This window comes from Nycticebus coucang, chromosome 13 (genome assembly GCF_027406575.1).
Source record: "Nycticebus coucang isolate mNycCou1 chromosome 13, mNycCou1.pri, whole genome shotgun sequence".
NCBI classification, from domain to species: Eukaryota; Metazoa; Chordata; class Mammalia; order Primates; family Lorisidae; genus Nycticebus; species Nycticebus coucang.
Genome location: NC_069792.1, coordinates 622,463 through 640,572, shown reverse-complemented (window position 1 = coordinate 640,572; position 18,110 = coordinate 622,463). Strand labels below are relative to the sequence as shown.

At 42.8% G+C, this 18,110-nt stretch overlaps 1 protein-coding gene across 1 annotated transcript in view; it reads left to right on the top strand.

Moving 5' to 3' along the window:
* The first annotated feature begins 178 nt into the window (after window positions 1–178).
* Window positions 179–18,110, top strand: part of PRKDC (protein kinase, DNA-activated, catalytic subunit) — a 163,241-nt gene continuing 145,309 nt past the window's right edge. Inside the window, exons 1-10 of the mRNA XM_053558364.1 lie at window positions 179–361; window positions 2,962–3,038; window positions 3,136–3,228; window positions 4,382–4,456; window positions 5,173–5,281; window positions 5,814–5,926; window positions 6,015–6,114; window positions 12,675–12,730; window positions 12,813–12,843; window positions 13,324–13,481. Of these exons, the coding sequence (XP_053414339.1) occupies window positions 208–361; window positions 2,962–3,038; window positions 3,136–3,228; window positions 4,382–4,456; window positions 5,173–5,281; window positions 5,814–5,926; window positions 6,015–6,114; window positions 12,675–12,730; window positions 12,813–12,843; window positions 13,324–13,481 (966 nt within the window). The 5' untranslated portion in view covers window positions 179–207. The remainder of the gene's footprint in view (window positions 362–2,961; window positions 3,039–3,135; window positions 3,229–4,381; window positions 4,457–5,172; window positions 5,282–5,813; window positions 5,927–6,014; window positions 6,115–12,674; window positions 12,731–12,812; window positions 12,844–13,323; window positions 13,482–18,110) is intronic.

Genomic DNA, 18,110 nt, shown 5'->3' with positions numbered 1-18,110 from the left:
GCGTGCGTGCTGAGGACACGTGTTACTCATTCTCAAGTCAGACGGTACGTTAGCGCAGGTCAGAGCGGGTCGTTTCAATGCGGAGGTCCCCCCAGCCGGGGCTTCCTGGAGGGTTCCCGCCGGGCTGGCCCCGCCCCCACACCACGTGACCCCGCCTCGGCACTTCCGGGCCGGCCGAGCGCGCGCCTGCGCGGGACTTCTGGCGTCATGGCGGGCTCGCGAGCGGGTGTGCAGGGCTCGCTGCTGCAGCTGCGGGAGTGCCTGTCCTCCGTGGACCGCTGCAGCGCTGCCATGGCCGGTTACCAGCTGATCCGCGGCCTGGGGCAAGAGTGCGTGCTGAGCACCAGCCCCGCGGTGCTGGGTGGGTACCGCCCTGGGCCGGGCCGCCTGGCTCCTCGCGATTGCAGTTAACAGTGTTTTGAAGTCCAGGAGTTAGATTCTTGGGGGGAATATCTGTGGGTGTGTGTGAAAAGTGGTTCGTCCTGCTGCTTTTCTCCTTCTAATACTAGAGGAAAAGGAAAAGGTATTTTAAGATGATTTAAATGACCCCAAATTTGGTAATTATTGCTATCCACAATGGGTAAGAGGGCAGAGAAAGTATTTCCCTTCACTTTAATCTCGCCTAAACCCTCCACTACCTTTTCCAAACTATTATTACCTTGTTAGGAATTGCAGCAATGTAACTGAAAAGTCATGATGTTCTTTTTTTGACTTTTAGCAATGTCTGGATGAGAAAATTTTCCCCCTTTGCAGTCAAAGTGCCTATTTCCAGCATTTTAAAATTTAAATATTTCATTGCATAAAAACACTTGTATTCCTTTTTAAAACAAATATGCATGCCTTCTCTGGAGGGGCGTCCTCTTAGTAGCTAGGTGAGATTTTCTTCCTAAGAGGTCAGTGCTGAATAGAAATAACACTTTAAACAAGATGCTGCTGTCAAGGGTATACTGATAACTGGAAGATATCAAAGGAACTAACTCTAATATGTAATTGCTTTCTGTCCTCAAGAGTTTCAAAGTTAGAATTCATTTTTGTTTGGTAGCTTCTTTCTAAAGCAGTTGCAAGGTATAATAATATACATCCTTTCACTTGAGATATTACAAGTTTTAGTATTAGTATTTAGTTTATATTAGCGTAAGTATTAGTTTTCTCTTGCTGCCATTGCAATTACTACAAGCTTAATGGTTTAAAACAGCGGGTTGTTAAGCTGGGCTGGTAGTTCACACCTGTAATTGCAACACTCTGGGAGGCTGAGGCAGGTGGGTTGCCTGAGCTCAGAAGTTCAAGACCAGCCTAAGCAAGAGCTAGACCCTCTTCTCTAAAAATAGCGGGGCCTTGTAGTGGGTGCCTGTGATACTCCAGAGGCTGAGGCAAAAGAATTGCTTGAGTCCAAGAGTTTGAGGTTGCTGTGAATTATAACTATGATACCACGGCACTCCACCGCGGGCAACAAAATGAGACTGTCTCCAAAAAAAAAAAAAAAAGCAAAACTAAACTACAGGTTTGTTAATCTTATAGTTCTTCAGTCTAGGAGACAGGGATCTCACCAAACCAGAATTCAGGGCTGCTTTCCTTTCTGAAAGTTCTAGGGGGAAATCCATTTGCTTATTCATTTAGGTTGGAGGACTGAGGTCCATGTTTCTCTGCTAACGTGCCTTGCTTCTAGAAGCTGTCTGCTTTCCTTAGGTAATAGCCCCTTCCTCCATCTTCAAAGCCAAGCACTCTGATGAGAGGCTCAGAATTCCTTCTGCTCCCGTATCTTCTCATGTCTCTGACCCACTCTTCCTCCACCCTCTCCTTTTATTTCTTTTTATTTTATTCTATTTTATTTTATTTTTTGAGACAGAGTCTCACTGTGTTGCCCTCAGTAGAGGGCCATGGTGTCACAGCTCACAGCACCCTCAAACTCTTGGGGTTAAGCGATTCTCTTGCCTCAGCCTCCCAAGTAGCTGGGGGTACACGTGCCCGCCACAACGCCCAGCTATTTTTTGGTTGCAGTTGTTGTTTTAGCTGGCCTGGGCTGTGTTTGAACCTGCCGGCCTTGGCGTATATGGCCAGTGCCCTACCCACTGAGCTACAGGTGCTGGTCCACTCCTTCCTTTTATTGAATGCACTGGATAATCCAGCATGATTTTTCCATTTTAATGTCAGCTGATTAGAAACCTTAATTTTCTTTTGCCATGTAAAGTTTAACATTCATGGGTCTGATACCAGGGATTAGGGCACAAGCACCTTTAGGGGCGCATATTCTGCCAACAGCATCCCTGTGGAACCTTACTTAGACTTTTATGCTTTCCTTGTTATTTATTTATTTATTTATTTATTGAGATAGTCTCACTATGTTGCCCTCAGTAGAGTGCTATGGTGTCACAGCTCAGTCACCTCAAACTCTTGGGCTTAAGTGATCCTTTTGCCTCAGCCTTCCAATTAGCTGGAACGACAGGCACCTGCCACAATGCCCGGCTATTTTTTGTTGCAGTTGTTATTGTTGTTTAGCAGGCCCAGGCCAGGTTTGAACCTGCCACCCCAGGCCCACTGGGCTGTAGGCACTGATCCAGTTTTCCTTGGTTTAATACAGCAGCCTTAGGTTAGTGTTTTATCACTTAAAAGATTGCCTTGAAAATCATGCAACTCTCTTTTTTTTTTTTTTTTTTTTTTTTTTTGAGACAGGGTCTCACTTTGTCGCCCTCGGTAGGGTGCTGTGGCGTCATAGCTCACAGCAACCTCAAACTCCTGGGCTCAAGGGATCCTCTTGCCTCAGCCTCCCGAGTAGCTGGGAATACAGGCGCCCACAATGCCCAGCTATTTTTAGAGACAGTGGTCTCGTTCTTACTCAGGCTGGTCTTGAACCCATGAGCTTAGGCAGTTCACCCGCCTTGGCCTCTCACGCAACTCTTTTTAAGGGTGGTTTGTGAAATGTATCTTGGCATTCTCTTAACTTGTTTTTGTTTTGCTGTTCAGCGTTACAGACTTCCTTAGTTTTTTCCAGAGATTTTGGTTTGCTCGTATTTGTTCGGAAGTCACTCAGCATGGATGAAGTAAGTTGAAAATTTTCATGTGGCTTTTCCTATGTACTGTTATGTGGGAGTGATTTATCCTCATCCATATTTACTACGTATATCTCTTTTATTACAGTTTCGTGATTGTAGAGAAGAAATTCTAAAATTTTTATGTATTTTCTTAGAAAAAATTGGCCAGAAGATCGAGCCTTACTCTCTTGATACTAAGGTGAGGAGGAAAAAACATACCTTATTCCATTCTCAAAATCTAGTTTATCTTATGCCGTAAAGAAGTTGGTTTTATTTATGCCTTACTCATTGGGGAGTTTTCTTATTTCCACTTGATTGCGTTGGAAATGAAGTAAACTTTTTTTTTTCTTTGAGAAAACCACTGAGCTACGGATGCTGCCAGTTTTTATGCCTTACTGATTGATGATGTTGGTATGTCTCCTTTTAAAACCTAGAATTTTCTTTGAGAAAAGAAAAAGAAAAAAACCTCTGTCACCCAGGGTGTAGTACAGTGGTGCAATCATAGCTCACTGTAGCCTTGAATTTCCCTGCTCTGCCTCCCAAGTAGCTGGGACTACAGGTGCATATCATCATGATTGGCTGACTTTTAGATTTTTTTGTTTGTAGAGATGAGGTCTCACTGTTGCCAACCAAGGCTAGTCTCAAACTGCTGACCTAATGTGATCCTCCCATCTTGGCCTTCCAAAATTCTGGGATTATAGGCATGACCCACTGTGGCCCAGGCCTCTTTTTTTTCTTTTTTTTGGTTGTTGTTATATTCCTATCATGGCATGTTGCATCAATTTTTAAAATAATTTTTAATTTTATGTTTACATAATCTAATGTTATATTTTAAACCACTAAATACTATATTTTACCATATCATATATTGGTATTGTTACAGTTGAGTCTTAGTTTTTAATGTCTTTTTTTTTTTTTTTAAGACAGTCTCAAGCTGTCGCCCTGGGTAGAGTGCCATGGCGTCACAGCTCATAGCAACCTCCAGCTCTTGGGCTTAAGTGATTCTCTTGCTTCAGCCTCCTAAGTAGGTGGGACTACAGGAGCCCACCACAACCCCTGGCTATTGTTTTGTTTTGTTTTTTTGAGACAGAGTCTCACTTTATCGCCCTCAGTAAAGGTGGGCGTGGCATCACACACCTCATAGCAACCTCCAGCTTTTGGGCTTAGGTGATTCTCTTGCCTCAGCCTCCAGAGCAGCTGGGACTACAGGCTCCGGCCACAACGTCCAGCTATGTGTGTGTGTGTGTGTGTGTGTTACAGTGGCCAGCACCCTAACCCACTGAGCTACGGATGCTGCCAGTTTTTATGCCTTACTGATTGATGATTTTGGTATGTCTCCTTTTAAAACCTAGAATACTTGTACCAGTGTTTATACAAAAGATAGAGCTGCTAAATGTAAAATTCCTGCCTTGGATCTCCTTATTAAGGTAATTTTATATGTCCAAAGTTTATGTATTTTATGTTAAACCTGTAACTTATAAAACAGAAAATTGGAGTTTTGGGTGAGATTTTTTGAGGGGATAGGATCAAATCATACTGATGTCTGGGTAAGACATACATTTTCTAGCCATCACCTGGCAGTATTCTGGTATTTTGTTCTCAGACCTTTCTGGGTGGTAAAAAAGAATTTTGTTGTGAGGTGAATGATGGGAAAAATAACTAAGGGATGTACTGTGCTTTATCATCTTTTCTGCCTTTGGCAAAAGCTGATGCTATTAGGAATTGCCAAAATATCACCTTGTTTCAGAATTTTGCCCCAAACCTCAGCAGTGGGAATGGGTCTGCAGTAAGTGGTCACTGGGTCTGACTCTTACCTTTGTCTGTCTCTTTTTGCATCCGTTTAGAATTCCGTAGGCCTTGGAATTCTAGCTGGTTCTTGGTCTTGAGTGCTTCTGGGAGAATAGTTCTAGTTGTTACTGGTTTCTTGGGAAGGTAAAATTAAGTCTAGGCTTCCCTTCCCCTTGTGTCCACCACCACCCACTTCAGCCCCTAACTGCCAAGTGATCTGGTAGATAAGGGTTTTGAGAGGCCAGTTGTCAGTACCCAAGAGACAATTGATTCTGAAATTTTGCTGTGCACAGATGCACTGTGATATAAAAGCCTTTATTTTCCTCTTTAGAAAATGCCATTTCTATTCTTTTAGTTACTTCAGACTTTGAGAAGTTCTAGACTCATGGATGAATTTAAAATTGGAGAATTATTTAGTAAATTCTATGGAGAACTTGCATTGAAAACAAAAATACCAGATACAGGTGAGATGCATTTATTTATTTATTTATTTATTTATTTGTGGTTTTTTTTTTTTTTTGGGCTGGGGCTGGGTTTGAACCCACCACCTCCGGCATATGGGACCAGCGCCCTACTCACTGAGCCACAGGCGCCGCCCTATTTATATTATTTTTTAAGTATTTTAGCAAATCAGCATTAACAAACTATTACCATGAGACTTAAGTTTCCTTCACCAAGGTCTTTGTATGTTCTATCAATGAGTCCGTTCTTCTGAAAACAAACCAAAATGAAACAAAAGCAATATGTTAAGACTTCTATTTTAAAAAATGTTAATCTTTATAAAATGATTCCTTTACGTAGAAAATGTACAACACATGTCGAAAATAATTAGATTTGTTTAATACTTAGCAGGAAAGATTTTAATATGTCATATGTCTTATTGTGAAATTGCTTTTGAACTAAACATTCTCTTATTTTCTTATTCATACATTTTTATTTTTCTAACTTATTTAAAGGTAGTTTTAGGATCTCATTTATTTAAAATTTATTTTTCAGTTTTAGAAAAAGTATATGAACTTCTAGGAGTATTAGGAGAAGTTCACCCTACAGAGATGATAAATAATTCAGAAAACCTGTTCCGGGCTTTTCTGGGTGAACTGAAGACTCAGGTATGATGAAGTTTATGATGTTCTGTTTCCGTAGACTTGGCTGTATGTTTTTCTTTTAATGATACCTTCTTGAAACTTTTCCGTTTAGATGACATCAGCTATACGCGAGCCCAAGCTACCTGTAGTGGCGGGATGTCTGAAGGGGCTGTCTTCACTTCTGTGCAATTTCACTAAGTCCGTGGAGGAAGGTATTGATCGGCCTCACCTAATTTCCTTTCTCTGTTCAAAAACTATAAGTCTAACAAGAATGGCTTACTTGTTTTGAAGTTTTAAACCAGTTGTGAATTTATATGCAGTAGTGAGGAGTAATCCAGAGACCTGGATGCCCTCCCTAGCTTCCTCTGCTCCTGGTAGGGATCTTTCCTAAGCACAGCGCACGGGGCCTTGATGCCATCCACTGACCTTGCTCAGAACTTCCCCGTTTTATGTGCATGCATTTGCTTGTGTGCAGGTCTTTCACACCTATAGGTTTGTGTGTGTGCAGCTATAGTGAAGTTACTTGTGCTGCCGTTTACATCCATGGTAGTAACAGTTCATACCATATACCCTAGTGACACGGCCTCCAGCCTGTCAGTTTGTCTCTGTGTGATTTTGTTATGTCAAGAATGTCACACAAATGGACTCATAGCACGTAACTTTTTGTGTCTGGCTTATTCATGTCTTTGAGGTTCATCCATGTTCTAACGTGTCAGAATTTTCTTTTCTCTTTCTTTTTTTTTTTTTTTCTTGAGACAGGGTCTGGCTTACCTGGGCTAGAGTGCAGTGGTATCTTCATAGCTCACTGCAACATCAAAATCCTTCTGCTCAACCTCCCAAGGAACTGGGACTATGGGTGCACTCTAGCCTGCCTGGCTAATTTTTGTGTTTTTTGGCTAGAGCTGGGTTTTTTTTTTTTCCCTCAGGCTGGTTTCCAACTCTTGGCCTCAGCAATCCTCCTGCCTAGCCTCCCCAAATGTTAGGATAATAAGGCATGAGCCACCTTGCCCAGCCTAAATTTTCTTCCTGAATAATATTCCATTGTATGTGTCCAGACAGTCCCTGAGTTGCAAACATTCAACTTATGTGCAACTCACACTTACGGATAGAGGCTGTTACAGTTAGTTCTTGAGGTACAGACTGGCTCATTCTGAGGACACAATGTAGAAGCTGTGGCCTGAGGGGAGTGAAAGAGTTGGTGGGAAGAGCAGTCACTCCAGCAGGGTCACTGGCCAGTGCCTGTCTTCACACTTGTCTCCATGTGTGTGCTGGTCTGAGGGGCTGAGAGAGCTGGTATGTCTAGAGTTTAGAGACATGCAGCGTGGGCTGGTCTGGGCTGGGACTGGCACAACATTAGCATGTGAGGAGCTTTTGACCTGGACTCTGATTCTAGTCAGGGTAGGAAGCTATGGATTTTCAAGAAGGAACAGCTGTGGGCCAGCAGGTATTTTTTTTCAAGAGTCCTCTGGACTGCTGTCAGATATGGGATGTGAGTTAGTGTGGGAGCCAGGAGCTGAGGCTGTCGCTGATCACCATGCTGGGTGGGATCTGGAAGGACCAGGTTTCAGGTAGAGACTTGGCCTTTAACTGGAGGTGCTCATGGAGTGTCCAGGCTTAGGTATCAAGTGTGCAGTTGTGCATGGAGACTGGATCTCACAGGAGAAATCAAGTCCCAATTTACACAATTGGTGGTCTTCAGCGGGTGGGTAGTTCCTAAGCTCTGAGTGCAAGCCTGATGAGCTGGAGCCAGGTATGGACAGACTTGGCAGGAGTGATGGGGACAGTGCAGGCAGCCTCCTTCCCTGTGGGGTCTGATGCAGAGGCACCAGACAGAAGTGGGTCCAGTTAAGCATTGAAGGAGAATCTGGACTGAAAGAACAAAGAGGCCATTGAAGTGAAACCATTTGTGTAATAAACCCTTTAGGGAAATCTTACAAAGGAAGGTAGCAGAGAAATGAGTGTAGCTGGTGGAGGGTGTCGGGATAAGAGGGGGTTTTAAAAAATAAATACAAGAACTTGTGTACCTATATTCCTAGAAGCATATTTACAAGCTAAAAAGGGAAAGCCACCCAGGTGTACACGGATGGGTGAATGGATAAATACATGTGCATATAGTGGACTATTACCCAGACTTACAAAGGAAGGAAATTGGCTCAGCGCCTGTAGCACAGTGGTTATAACACCAGCCACACACACTAAGGCTGGTGGGTTCAAAACCAGCTTGGGCCTGGTAAACAACAATGACAACTGCAACAAAAAATAGCCGGGTGTTATGGTGGGCGTGTGTAGTCCCAGCTACTTGGGAGGCTGAGGCAAGAGAAGCTCTTAAGCCCAAGAGTTTGAGGTTGCTGTGAGCTGTGACTCTACAGCACTCTACTGAGGGCACCATAATGAGACTGTGTCTCAAAAAAAAAAAAATAAGGAAATCCTGACATGCTACAAGATGAAGGGACTTGGACGATGTCATCCTAAGGGGAATGAATACTGTGTGATTCCACTTGTATGAGGAGGGGTAGTCTAATGCAGAGTCTAATGCAGGGACTTGGAAGACGTCATCCTAACGGAATGAATACTGTGTGATTCCACTTGTATGAGGAGGGGTAGTCTAACGCAGAGACACAGCAGAGTGGTGGTCAGGAGCTGGGGAGATGGAAGGTTGTGTTTGGTAGGTGAGCCTTTCTGTTGAGGATGAAAAACATTTTAGGTATAGACGGTGGTGATGGTTACACAACAATGTGAATATATTTACTGCCACTGATTTGTTCCTGTACACATCATTAGAATGATAAAAATGTGTGTTTTACATTGAAAAAAATAGATATGAGACTCTGCTTGTACAGGGAGTGGCCCACTAAGGGGAAGAGCCTGGAGAAGACCACGGTGGTACTTCCCTCCTCGTCTCAGCCTGGGGTAGCCTACGCCTCCCTCTGAGCTCACTGAGCCCAGGCGTCCCAGACCCACTGTGTCCGGTGCCCTGGTGTTCACGTACCTCTGTTTGCATGGTTACTTTCTTTTATGTTTATTTTATTTTATTTTTTTAGAGATAGGTCCTCACTGTGTTGCCCAGGTTTGAGTGCAGTTATAGCTCATTGTAGCTCACTGTACCCTCAAACTCCTGGGTTTAGGCAATTGGCCCACTTGAGCCTCCTGAGTGGCTGAGGCTATAAGCACATACCACTATAGCCAGATAATTTTGCTTTCTTACTTTTGTAGAGACGGGGTCTTTTATATTACCCTCGCTGGTCTCAGGCTGCTGGCCTCATAGGATCCTCTTACCTTGGCTTTCCAAAGTGCTGGGATTATGGCATGAGGCACTGTGCCTCACCTTTTCCCCAGCAAAGTCCCAGTTCAAATGCTACCATGTCTGTAAAGCCCTTCTTAAATACAGCCAGAAGAAATTCCTGCTTCTCTTGAATTCCAAAGAAGCTTTTTCCCTCCTGTTATTTGATTATATGTAATTAATTTTTTCCAGTTACTTATTTGTATGTAATTAATTTTTTTTACAAATAATACATATTTATTAAGCATATTTATTAAGCATTATTTACAAATAATATATATTTATTAACCTTATTATGTTACATGTATTGTCTTATCTACTACATAATTCATGAGGTAAGTACTTGTCAAAGACTTATAAATTTATTTTTAAAATGAGACTACTATGGATTAGGACGGTTAAGTAAATAGCCCATCGCCACACAACTAATAAGGGGCTGAGCTGGTGGACTGAGCTGGTGTTCAAAGCCAAGTTCTGTCTGACACTAATGTCCATTGTTTTTCTTTCTTTCTTTTTTTTTTATATCTCCTTAGTCTCTTTATTTATTTATTTTGTATTGTTGGGGAGTCATTGAGGGTACAAAGAACCAGGTTACGCTGCTTGCATTTGTTAGGTAAAGTCCCTCTTAGAATTGTGTCCTGCCCCCAGAGGTGTGTCACACACCCTGACCTCCCATCCCCTCTCTCCTCCCCACCTCTGCTCCCCCATTTCTCCTCCCCCCACCATGTACTAGCTTCAGTTGTCCTCATACCAGAATTGAGTACACCAGATTCTTGCTTCTCCTTTCTTCTGATGCTTTACTAAGAAGAATATGTTTCAACTCCATCCAGGTTAATATAAAAGATGTAAAGTCTCCATCTTTTTTAGTGGCTGAATAGTATTCCATGGTATACATATACCACAGCTTGTTAATCCATTCCTGGGTTGGTGGGCATTTAGGCTATTTCTACATTTTGGCGATTGTAAATTGAGCTGCAGTAAACAGTCTAGTGCAAATGACTTTATGATAAAATGATTTTTTTTCTTTTGTGTAGATGCCCAGTAATGGGATTGCAGGATTAAATGGGGTGTCTAGTTTGAGTTCTTTGAGGATGCTCCATACTTCCTTCCAGAAAGGTTGTGTTAGTTTGCAGTCCCACCAGCAGTGTAAAAGTGTTTCCTTCTCCTCACATGCATGCCAGCATCTGCAGCTTTGAGACTTCGTGATGAAATACCTAGGAATTCACCTAACAAAAGAGAAGGGCCGCTAAAGAAAATTACGAAACCCTAACAAAAGAAACAGTAGAAGATATTAACAAATGGAAGAACATACCATGCTCATGGCTTGGAAGAATTAATATTGTTAAAATGTCTATACTTCCCAAAGCAATCTACAGATTAAGTGTAATCCCCATTAAAATACCAACATCATACTTTCAAGATTTGGGAAAAAATTCTTGTTTTGTATAGAACCAGAAAAAAAACCCATATAGATAAGGCATTCTTAGTAATAAAAACAAGGCCGGGGACATCACCCTACCAGACTTTAGGCTGTACTACAAGGCCGTAATATTCAAAACAGCATGGTACTGGCATAAAAATGGAGACATAGACATTTGGAACTGAATAGAAAACCATGAAATGAAACTAACATCTTGCAGCCACCTGATCTTTGATAAACTAAATAAGCACATACACTGGGGAAAAGAATCCCTGTTTAATAAGTGGTGCTGGGAGAACTGGATAACCACATGTAAAAGATTGAAACTGGACCTGCACCTTTCTCCACTCAACTAAAATTGACTCAAGATGGATAAGAGACTTAAATCTAAGGCATGAATCAATAAAAATCCTCAAGAAAGTGTAGGGAAAACACTTGAAGGTATTGGCCCGAGGAAGGATTTTATGAAGAAGACTTCAGAGGCTATTGAAACAACAACTAAAATAAACAAATGGGACCTAATTAAATGAAAAGCTTCTGTACAGCTAAGGAAACGACAACTAAAGCAAATAGACAACCATCAGAATGAGAAAAGATATCTGCATATTATGAATCAGACAAAAGCTTGATAACTAGGATCTGCAGAGAACTCAAGCAACAAAGAAAGCCAACAATCCCTTATATCAATGGGCAAGTGAAATGAATAGAAGCTTCTCTAAAGAAGACAGATGAATGGCTGACAAACATTGAAAAATGTTCATCGTCCCTAGTTATCAGAGAAATGCAAATCAAAACCCCTCCCAAAGGAGCTTTAGACAGTCTCACTATGTCTCCCTCTGTAGAGTGCTGGAGCGTCACAGTTCACAGCAACCTCAAATTCTTGGGGTCAAGTGATTCTGTTGCTCAGCCTCCCAAGTAGCTGGGACGACAACTCGTGCCACAATGCCCAGCTATTTTATCGCAGTTGTTTAGCTGGCCTGGACCAGGTTCGAACCTGCCAACCTTGTATGTGGCTGGCGCCCTGCTACTGGCACTGAGCCCCGCAGGAGCTCTTTGTATCCTGTTGTGACATCATCGTACACTCAAGCTGATGTTTCCCTGCCTTGGGGCCCCTCTGACCATATTACTCTCCACTTGCTATCCCACAGTCATTTGGGCTCTGTCTCAAATTTGTCAGTTCTTGCAATCAAAGCAAATAATTCTTGAGCGTCTGGTGTTTGTAAGTCACTGTTACAAGGGTAGAGAAACCAGTGATGAGTAAAGCAAGACTGCTGACAATTGCAGTTAATAATCTGATGGGAAACAGGTAACTGCAGCTGGGAGCAGTGTTTCACACCTGTGATTCCAGCTACTTGGGTGGCTGAGGTGGGAGGACTGCTTGAGGCCAGAAGTTAAAGACCAACCTGGGCAACATTATGAGATCTTTTCCCAAAAAGAAATTATTCAGGCAAGGTAGGGCAGGCCTGCAGTCTCAGCTGGTCAGGAGGCTGAGGCGGCATGATGCTAGAGCCCAGGAGTTAGACCAGCTGGGGTGACAGTGAGACTCCATCTTGCATAACTGAGATGTGGGCCGTGCTAGGGCCAGAGCCTCATGTTTTCTTTGTACGCTGTTTTCCTTTCCTTATCTTCCCTTTTAGATAATGAGTTTACTAATGGCAAAGGTCACATTTTACTCATTATTTATGATTTATAGTAACTTTGTATGTACTGTGAGTTGAATAAATGGAAGTATTTGGGTAAAAATATGTTAGGCCTTGAAATAGTTATTTAATCCCCCAAAACAACGCCAAATTAAGGTACACCTGTGCCTTTTGCCAATGAGAAAATTGAGGATTTGAGAGAATTCGTACCCGTGTTTTTCTCCAGATTTTCTTCTTTAACACAGTAACAGCTGCAGCAATATAACTTGGAATTCTCTAGCTGGATCAAATGATAGAAGATGTTCCTCGTAAATTCACAGGAGATGTTGGGGTTAATGTCTGAAATGAAGTTGTTGGTTGGAAAGTTATTGGTTAAGTGTGTCGTGTGATCCTGTAGTTAGATGTCTAACAGTCTTCTTTCTATTTCTCCAGATCCCCAGACTTCAAGGGAGATTTTTGATTTTGTACTGAAGGCCATTTGTCCTCAGGTAGGATTAACATTACTCTAAATCTTTTACAATTGAGACTTGTGATTTTCAGAAACTGATGTTGAATTTTTTTCTAAAATAGATTGATCTGAAAAGATACGCCGTGCCCGCAGGTAAGATTCTGTTTTTAATGAGATACAGTGTTTTGGATTCTATATTAACGCCTCAGGGAAGCTTTTGCATGAACTCTGAGTGAAAGTAAACATGATACTGCCTGTCATGTGCAGAGTCATGTATAGTGAGAGGCTTTGGGGATGGACTAAGCTCTGGTTGAGAAGATTACATGATTAAAAACATTTAATCAGATTACATGATTAAAAACATTTTGTTTTGGGGTATCTTTCAGGAGAGGCAGACTTTCCAATTCTGACTTTGCCTAAGTCAATCCTGATCCCACTTCTGACTCTTCCTTTGGGATATGTTGGCCAAGTATGGGCCTGTTGAGTGGTGAGCAGGTCCCTGGGATTACATAGTGTGACGGTCCTGGGTCTTCACGCACACGGTTTTTACTTCAGTACCGATGTACAGCTTTCTTGGTCTCTGTTCTGGTTTATGCTGTCTTATTTAAAATGTAATGGTTTTTGCATTTGCAGCTGGCTTGCGCTTACTCACCCTGCACGCCCCCCAGTTCAGCGCCTGCCTTCTGGACAACTACATCTCTTTATTTGAAGTACTGTCAAAATTGTGTGGCCATACAAATGTGGAATTGAAGAAAGCTGCGTATTCAGCCCTAGAATCCTTTCTGAAACAGGTACTACAAATTCAGCTTTCATTTAAAAATATTTTTTCCATGCAGAGATTCCAATCTTATGCATGTACATTTGAAAAACAGATACAAGGGCGGCGCCTGTGGCTCAGTCAGTAAGGCGCCGGCCCCACATACCCAGGGTGGTGGGTTCAAACCCGGCCCCGGCCAAACTGCAACCAAAAAATAGCCGGGCATTGTGGTGGGCGCCTGTAGTCCCAGCTACTTGGGAGGCTGAGGCAAGAGAATCGCTTAGGCCCAGGAGTTGGAGGTTGCTGTGAGCTGTGTGATGCCACGGCACTCTACCGAGGGCCATAAAGTGAGACTCTGTCTCTACCAAAAAAAAAAAAGAAAAACAGATACAAGCCCATTTATTAGCTTCCTTATTAAATGTAAACAAAAAGCTGTTACTGATCAGCAAGCCTCACGGAAGGCAGCTGAGCTGAAAGAGCTAGGGAGATAACAGATTTGATTAGGGCCTCAAAGCCCAGACTGCGGTGAGCCCAGTGGACAGCAGAAGTGGAAGTGGGCAGGGCTGGGCAGTGGGGCTTCCTCGAGCCAGAGGGGGTCTGGGTGGGGAAGGAGCCCTGCTCCCTCAAGTTGAGGGCCAGCTATCTGGAGCCAGATCACCTCAAGAATGAGGGGAGCCTCCTTGCCTTTCTGTTTTCCAGTGGGTAAGGGGAGGGCTGCAGAACTTGAGCCTGCAAGTTTGCTAACATGTCTTGCCTGGCCAGGCAGAATGTGCTTGTGGTTCTGAGCACTGGTCTGGAGGCTGTCCTGAGGCCAGAGGTGTCTGGAAGGCCTGCAGGACAGGCTAGTCACCAGGGAACTGCCTGCTTAGGTTGGTTCTGATGGAAAATACTAGAGATGTACAACAGAAGTTTTGCTGGGAGCAGGGCAATAAATGGATAAATGGTAGCTAAATTCACAGACTGGTCCGTGAAAATCTGTGTGAACTGTGTGGCAGACAATGGCCTGAGATTCATAGCCTGGGTGTGCAGGAGGGCAAGCAGAGAGAAAGCACTGCCATCCTTTTTCCAGGTCTAGCTCCAACTCCCTCAAAAACTGAGCTAGATGCACAGGTCACTGGCACCTGCCTCTCCCTGGAATCTTCTCTCTTCTTACTTTGCCAACCCGTCTTCAGCCTTCCAACCGGACTTGTCTCCCTCAAGTTGTTCTCCTCATGTTGACAAGCCCCAGAGCCCTCACCCTAAGTTACACTGTTACATCAGGTGTGGCCAGTCTCCTCCTATCCCCTCAAATCACCCCCTGATTTTTTAGGTCATCCAGTCTGACCTCAGGCACCTGGGCAGGGAGAGACATCCCCTCCCAGGCAGGATATTCCTAAGTTTAGAGATCACCTCCCAGAAGTCAAGGCCAAGGCCAGAGCTCTTTTTGGGTAAGGTTAAATTCTTTTTTTTTTTTTTTGGTTTTTGGCCGGGGCTAGGTTTGAACCCACCACCTCCGGCATATGGGATCGGCGCCCTACTCCTTGAGCCACAGGTGCCGCCCAAGGTTAAATTCTTTACTACACAATCTGGGCATTGTAAATTTTATCTTTGCATTTGGTCAGACTGTCAGAAAGAAAGGGTCTATTCCCTATATTGTTTTGCCCTCATGTATGAATTTTTTTTTTGCTGTCATTCCCTGCTGCCACATAGTGTTGGATAGGAACCTCTTGTTATATTTATTTAAGGTTGTTATTGTATATAGCGCCCCCTTTATGAAGGCCTGGTGGCAGAAATTTCTTACACACCGATATTAGAAAAATCTGAATTTCTTTTTTTTTTTTTTTTTTTTTTTGGTTTTGGCCAGGGCTAGGTTTGAACCCTCCACCTCTGGCATATGGGACTGGTGCCCTACTCCTTGAGCCACAGGCACCATCCTGAATTTCTTTTTCTTTTTTTTTGTTGAGACAGAGTCTCACTTGGTCACCCTGGGTAAAGTGTTTTGGCGTCATAGCTCACAGCAACCTCAAACACTTATGTTCAAGCGATTCTTTTGCCTCTATTTCTGAGTAGCTAGGACTACAGGTGCTTGCCACAACACCCAGCCAGTTTTTTTTTTCTTTTCTTTTAGAGACGGGGTCTCGTTCTTGCTCAGGCTGGTCAAATGTCTATTTTTTGTTTTTGTTTTTTCTCATATAGACATTGGGATACTTAAAATCATCTCTTTCTTCTTGAGTTTAGAGTCTAGCAGTTATATATGCCTTAGTTTAAAACTCAGCTTTGTGATATATGCACTAACGTGCACGTATTTTAAGCTTACCATTTGACTTGACAAACATACACCTGTGTAACCCTTGTGTGCCAGATGCAGAGTGGCCTCGAGCCTTCTGTGTTACATCCCCCATTCCCACCCTGCTCCAGGGAACTGGTGGTGTTTGTTGCTAGGAAGTAGTGTCTCCTTTGGTAGAATTTTGCATGAATCCTGTAGTGTGTGTTTTCCCGTGGCCCAGCTGTTCTGCCCTGCTGGTTATCTGAGAGTGCTTCATGTTGTGGCATGTGTAAGCAGGCATTGATTTGTCAGTGCTGCGCAGTAATCCAGGTATGGCTGTACCACATTTGTGGACCTTTGGTTGTTTCTAGTTTGGGGCTATTATAAATGAAAAACCTGAGAGGCTTGGTGCCTGTAGCACAGTGGTTACTGCACCAGCCACATAGACCAAAGACCCGGCCTGGGCCAGCTAAAACAACAATGACAACTGCAACAACAAAAAAAAAAATAGCCAGGCATTGTAGCAGGTGTCTGTAGTCCCAGCTGCTTGGGAGGCTGAGGCAAGAGAATCGCTTGAGCCAAAGAGTTTGAAGTTGCTGTGAGCGGTGACACTACGGCACTCTACTAAGGGCGACGTAGTGGGACCCTGTCTCAAAAACAAACCAAAAAAAACCTGAGAATATTCATGGCCAAGTATTTTTGTAGACATGATGTTTTTCTCTTTAGTGAAAATACAGAAGTGGAATTGCTGGGTCACATGCTAGCTGCTGTACATTAAACTTTTGTTTTTGTTTTGTTTTGTTTTTTTGAGATAGAGTCTCACTCAGTTGCCCTGGGTAGAGTGCTGGGGCCATAGTTCACAGCAACCTCAAACTCTTTGAGCTTGAGCAATCCTCTTGCCTCACCCTCTCCAGTAGCTGAGATTACCGGTGCCTGCCCCCACATCTGTCTGGTTTTTCTCTTTTTAGAGACAGGCTGGTCTAGAACGCCTTAGCTCAGTGATCCTCGTGCGTTGATCTCCCAGAGTGCTCCTGTTACAGGCGTGAGCCACCTCATCCAACCACATTGAACTTCAGCTTTCGAAAGGGGTGGCACTGTTTTACATTCCCACCAGCAATACTTGAGAGTTCTGGTTACCTCACGTTCCCGTCAGGGGTTGGGATTGCCTGTCTGTCTCATTTTGGCCATTCTTGTGGGTATATAATGTCATTTTATTGTTATTTTCATTGCGGTTTCTGTGGTGACTGTCAATGTTTGCCTGTAGTTACTAGTTATTCTTATCTCTTGTTTTGCAAGATACTCGTTTAGATATTTTGTTCTTTTAAAACATGTCTTTTTATTAACGAATTTTAGGAGTTTCTGCATAGTCTGGGTACAAGTTTTTTTCTAAAAATAATACAAATAGTTTTTCTCTGTAGCTCGCCTTTTCATTTTCTTTTTTCTTTATTATTATTATTATTATTTTTTGCCTTTTCATTTTCTTATAAACAGGTTTGTTTTTTTTTTTTTGTTTTGTTCTTGTGGGTTTTGGCAGGGGCTGAGTTTGAACCCGCCACCTCTGGCATATGGGGCCGGTGCCCTACCCCTTTGAGTCACAGGCGCCACCCACCTTTTCGTTTTCTTAACAGTATTTTTCAAAGACCAGAGGTTTAAAATCTTGATGAAATCCAGTTTATCATTTTTTTTTAGCTGACCCTTTTGTGTATCCTCTCTCAGAAACCTTTTTGCCTGTCCCACAGTTGCAAGGTTTTCTGACATGTTTTCTTTGGGAAGTTTAGAAGTGTATAGTTTTAGCCTTTACGTTGAAGCCTGTAATCTGTTTCAAATTAATTTTCTGTATGTTGTGAAGTAAGTGTTAAAGTTGATTTTCCCTAGTAGTTGGTTGGTTCCAGCACCATTTATGGAAAAGACTCTTCTTTCCCCAGTGACTTACCTTGACACGTTTGTCAAAAGTCCGCTGAGCCTCTGTAAGTGGGCTCATTTCCGGGCCCTCCACTTTGTTCTGTTGATGTTTATGTCTGTCCATACGTCAGTGCCCCGATGATTCCAGCTTTATATAAAGTCTTGAAGTTACGTAGTGGGTGTACTCTGGCATCTTTCTTTTTTATTGTTATTATAGCTATTGTATGTACAGTTTTGAATTTAAAAAATACTTTTTTTTTTTTTATTGTTGGGAATTCATTGAGGGTACAATAAGCCAGGTTACACTGATTGTAATTATTAGGTAAAGTCCCTCTTGCAATCATGTCTTGCCCCCATAAAGTGTGACACACACCAAGGCCCCACCTTAAAAAATACTTTTATGGGAATCAAATATTTTATTCAATAGCTTTACATTAAGTTCTTAGGAAAAGCTTTGCAGGTTAGCTGTGTATACCAGTAGAAGAACCTCTGAGTTGACCACACAAGGGACTGTGA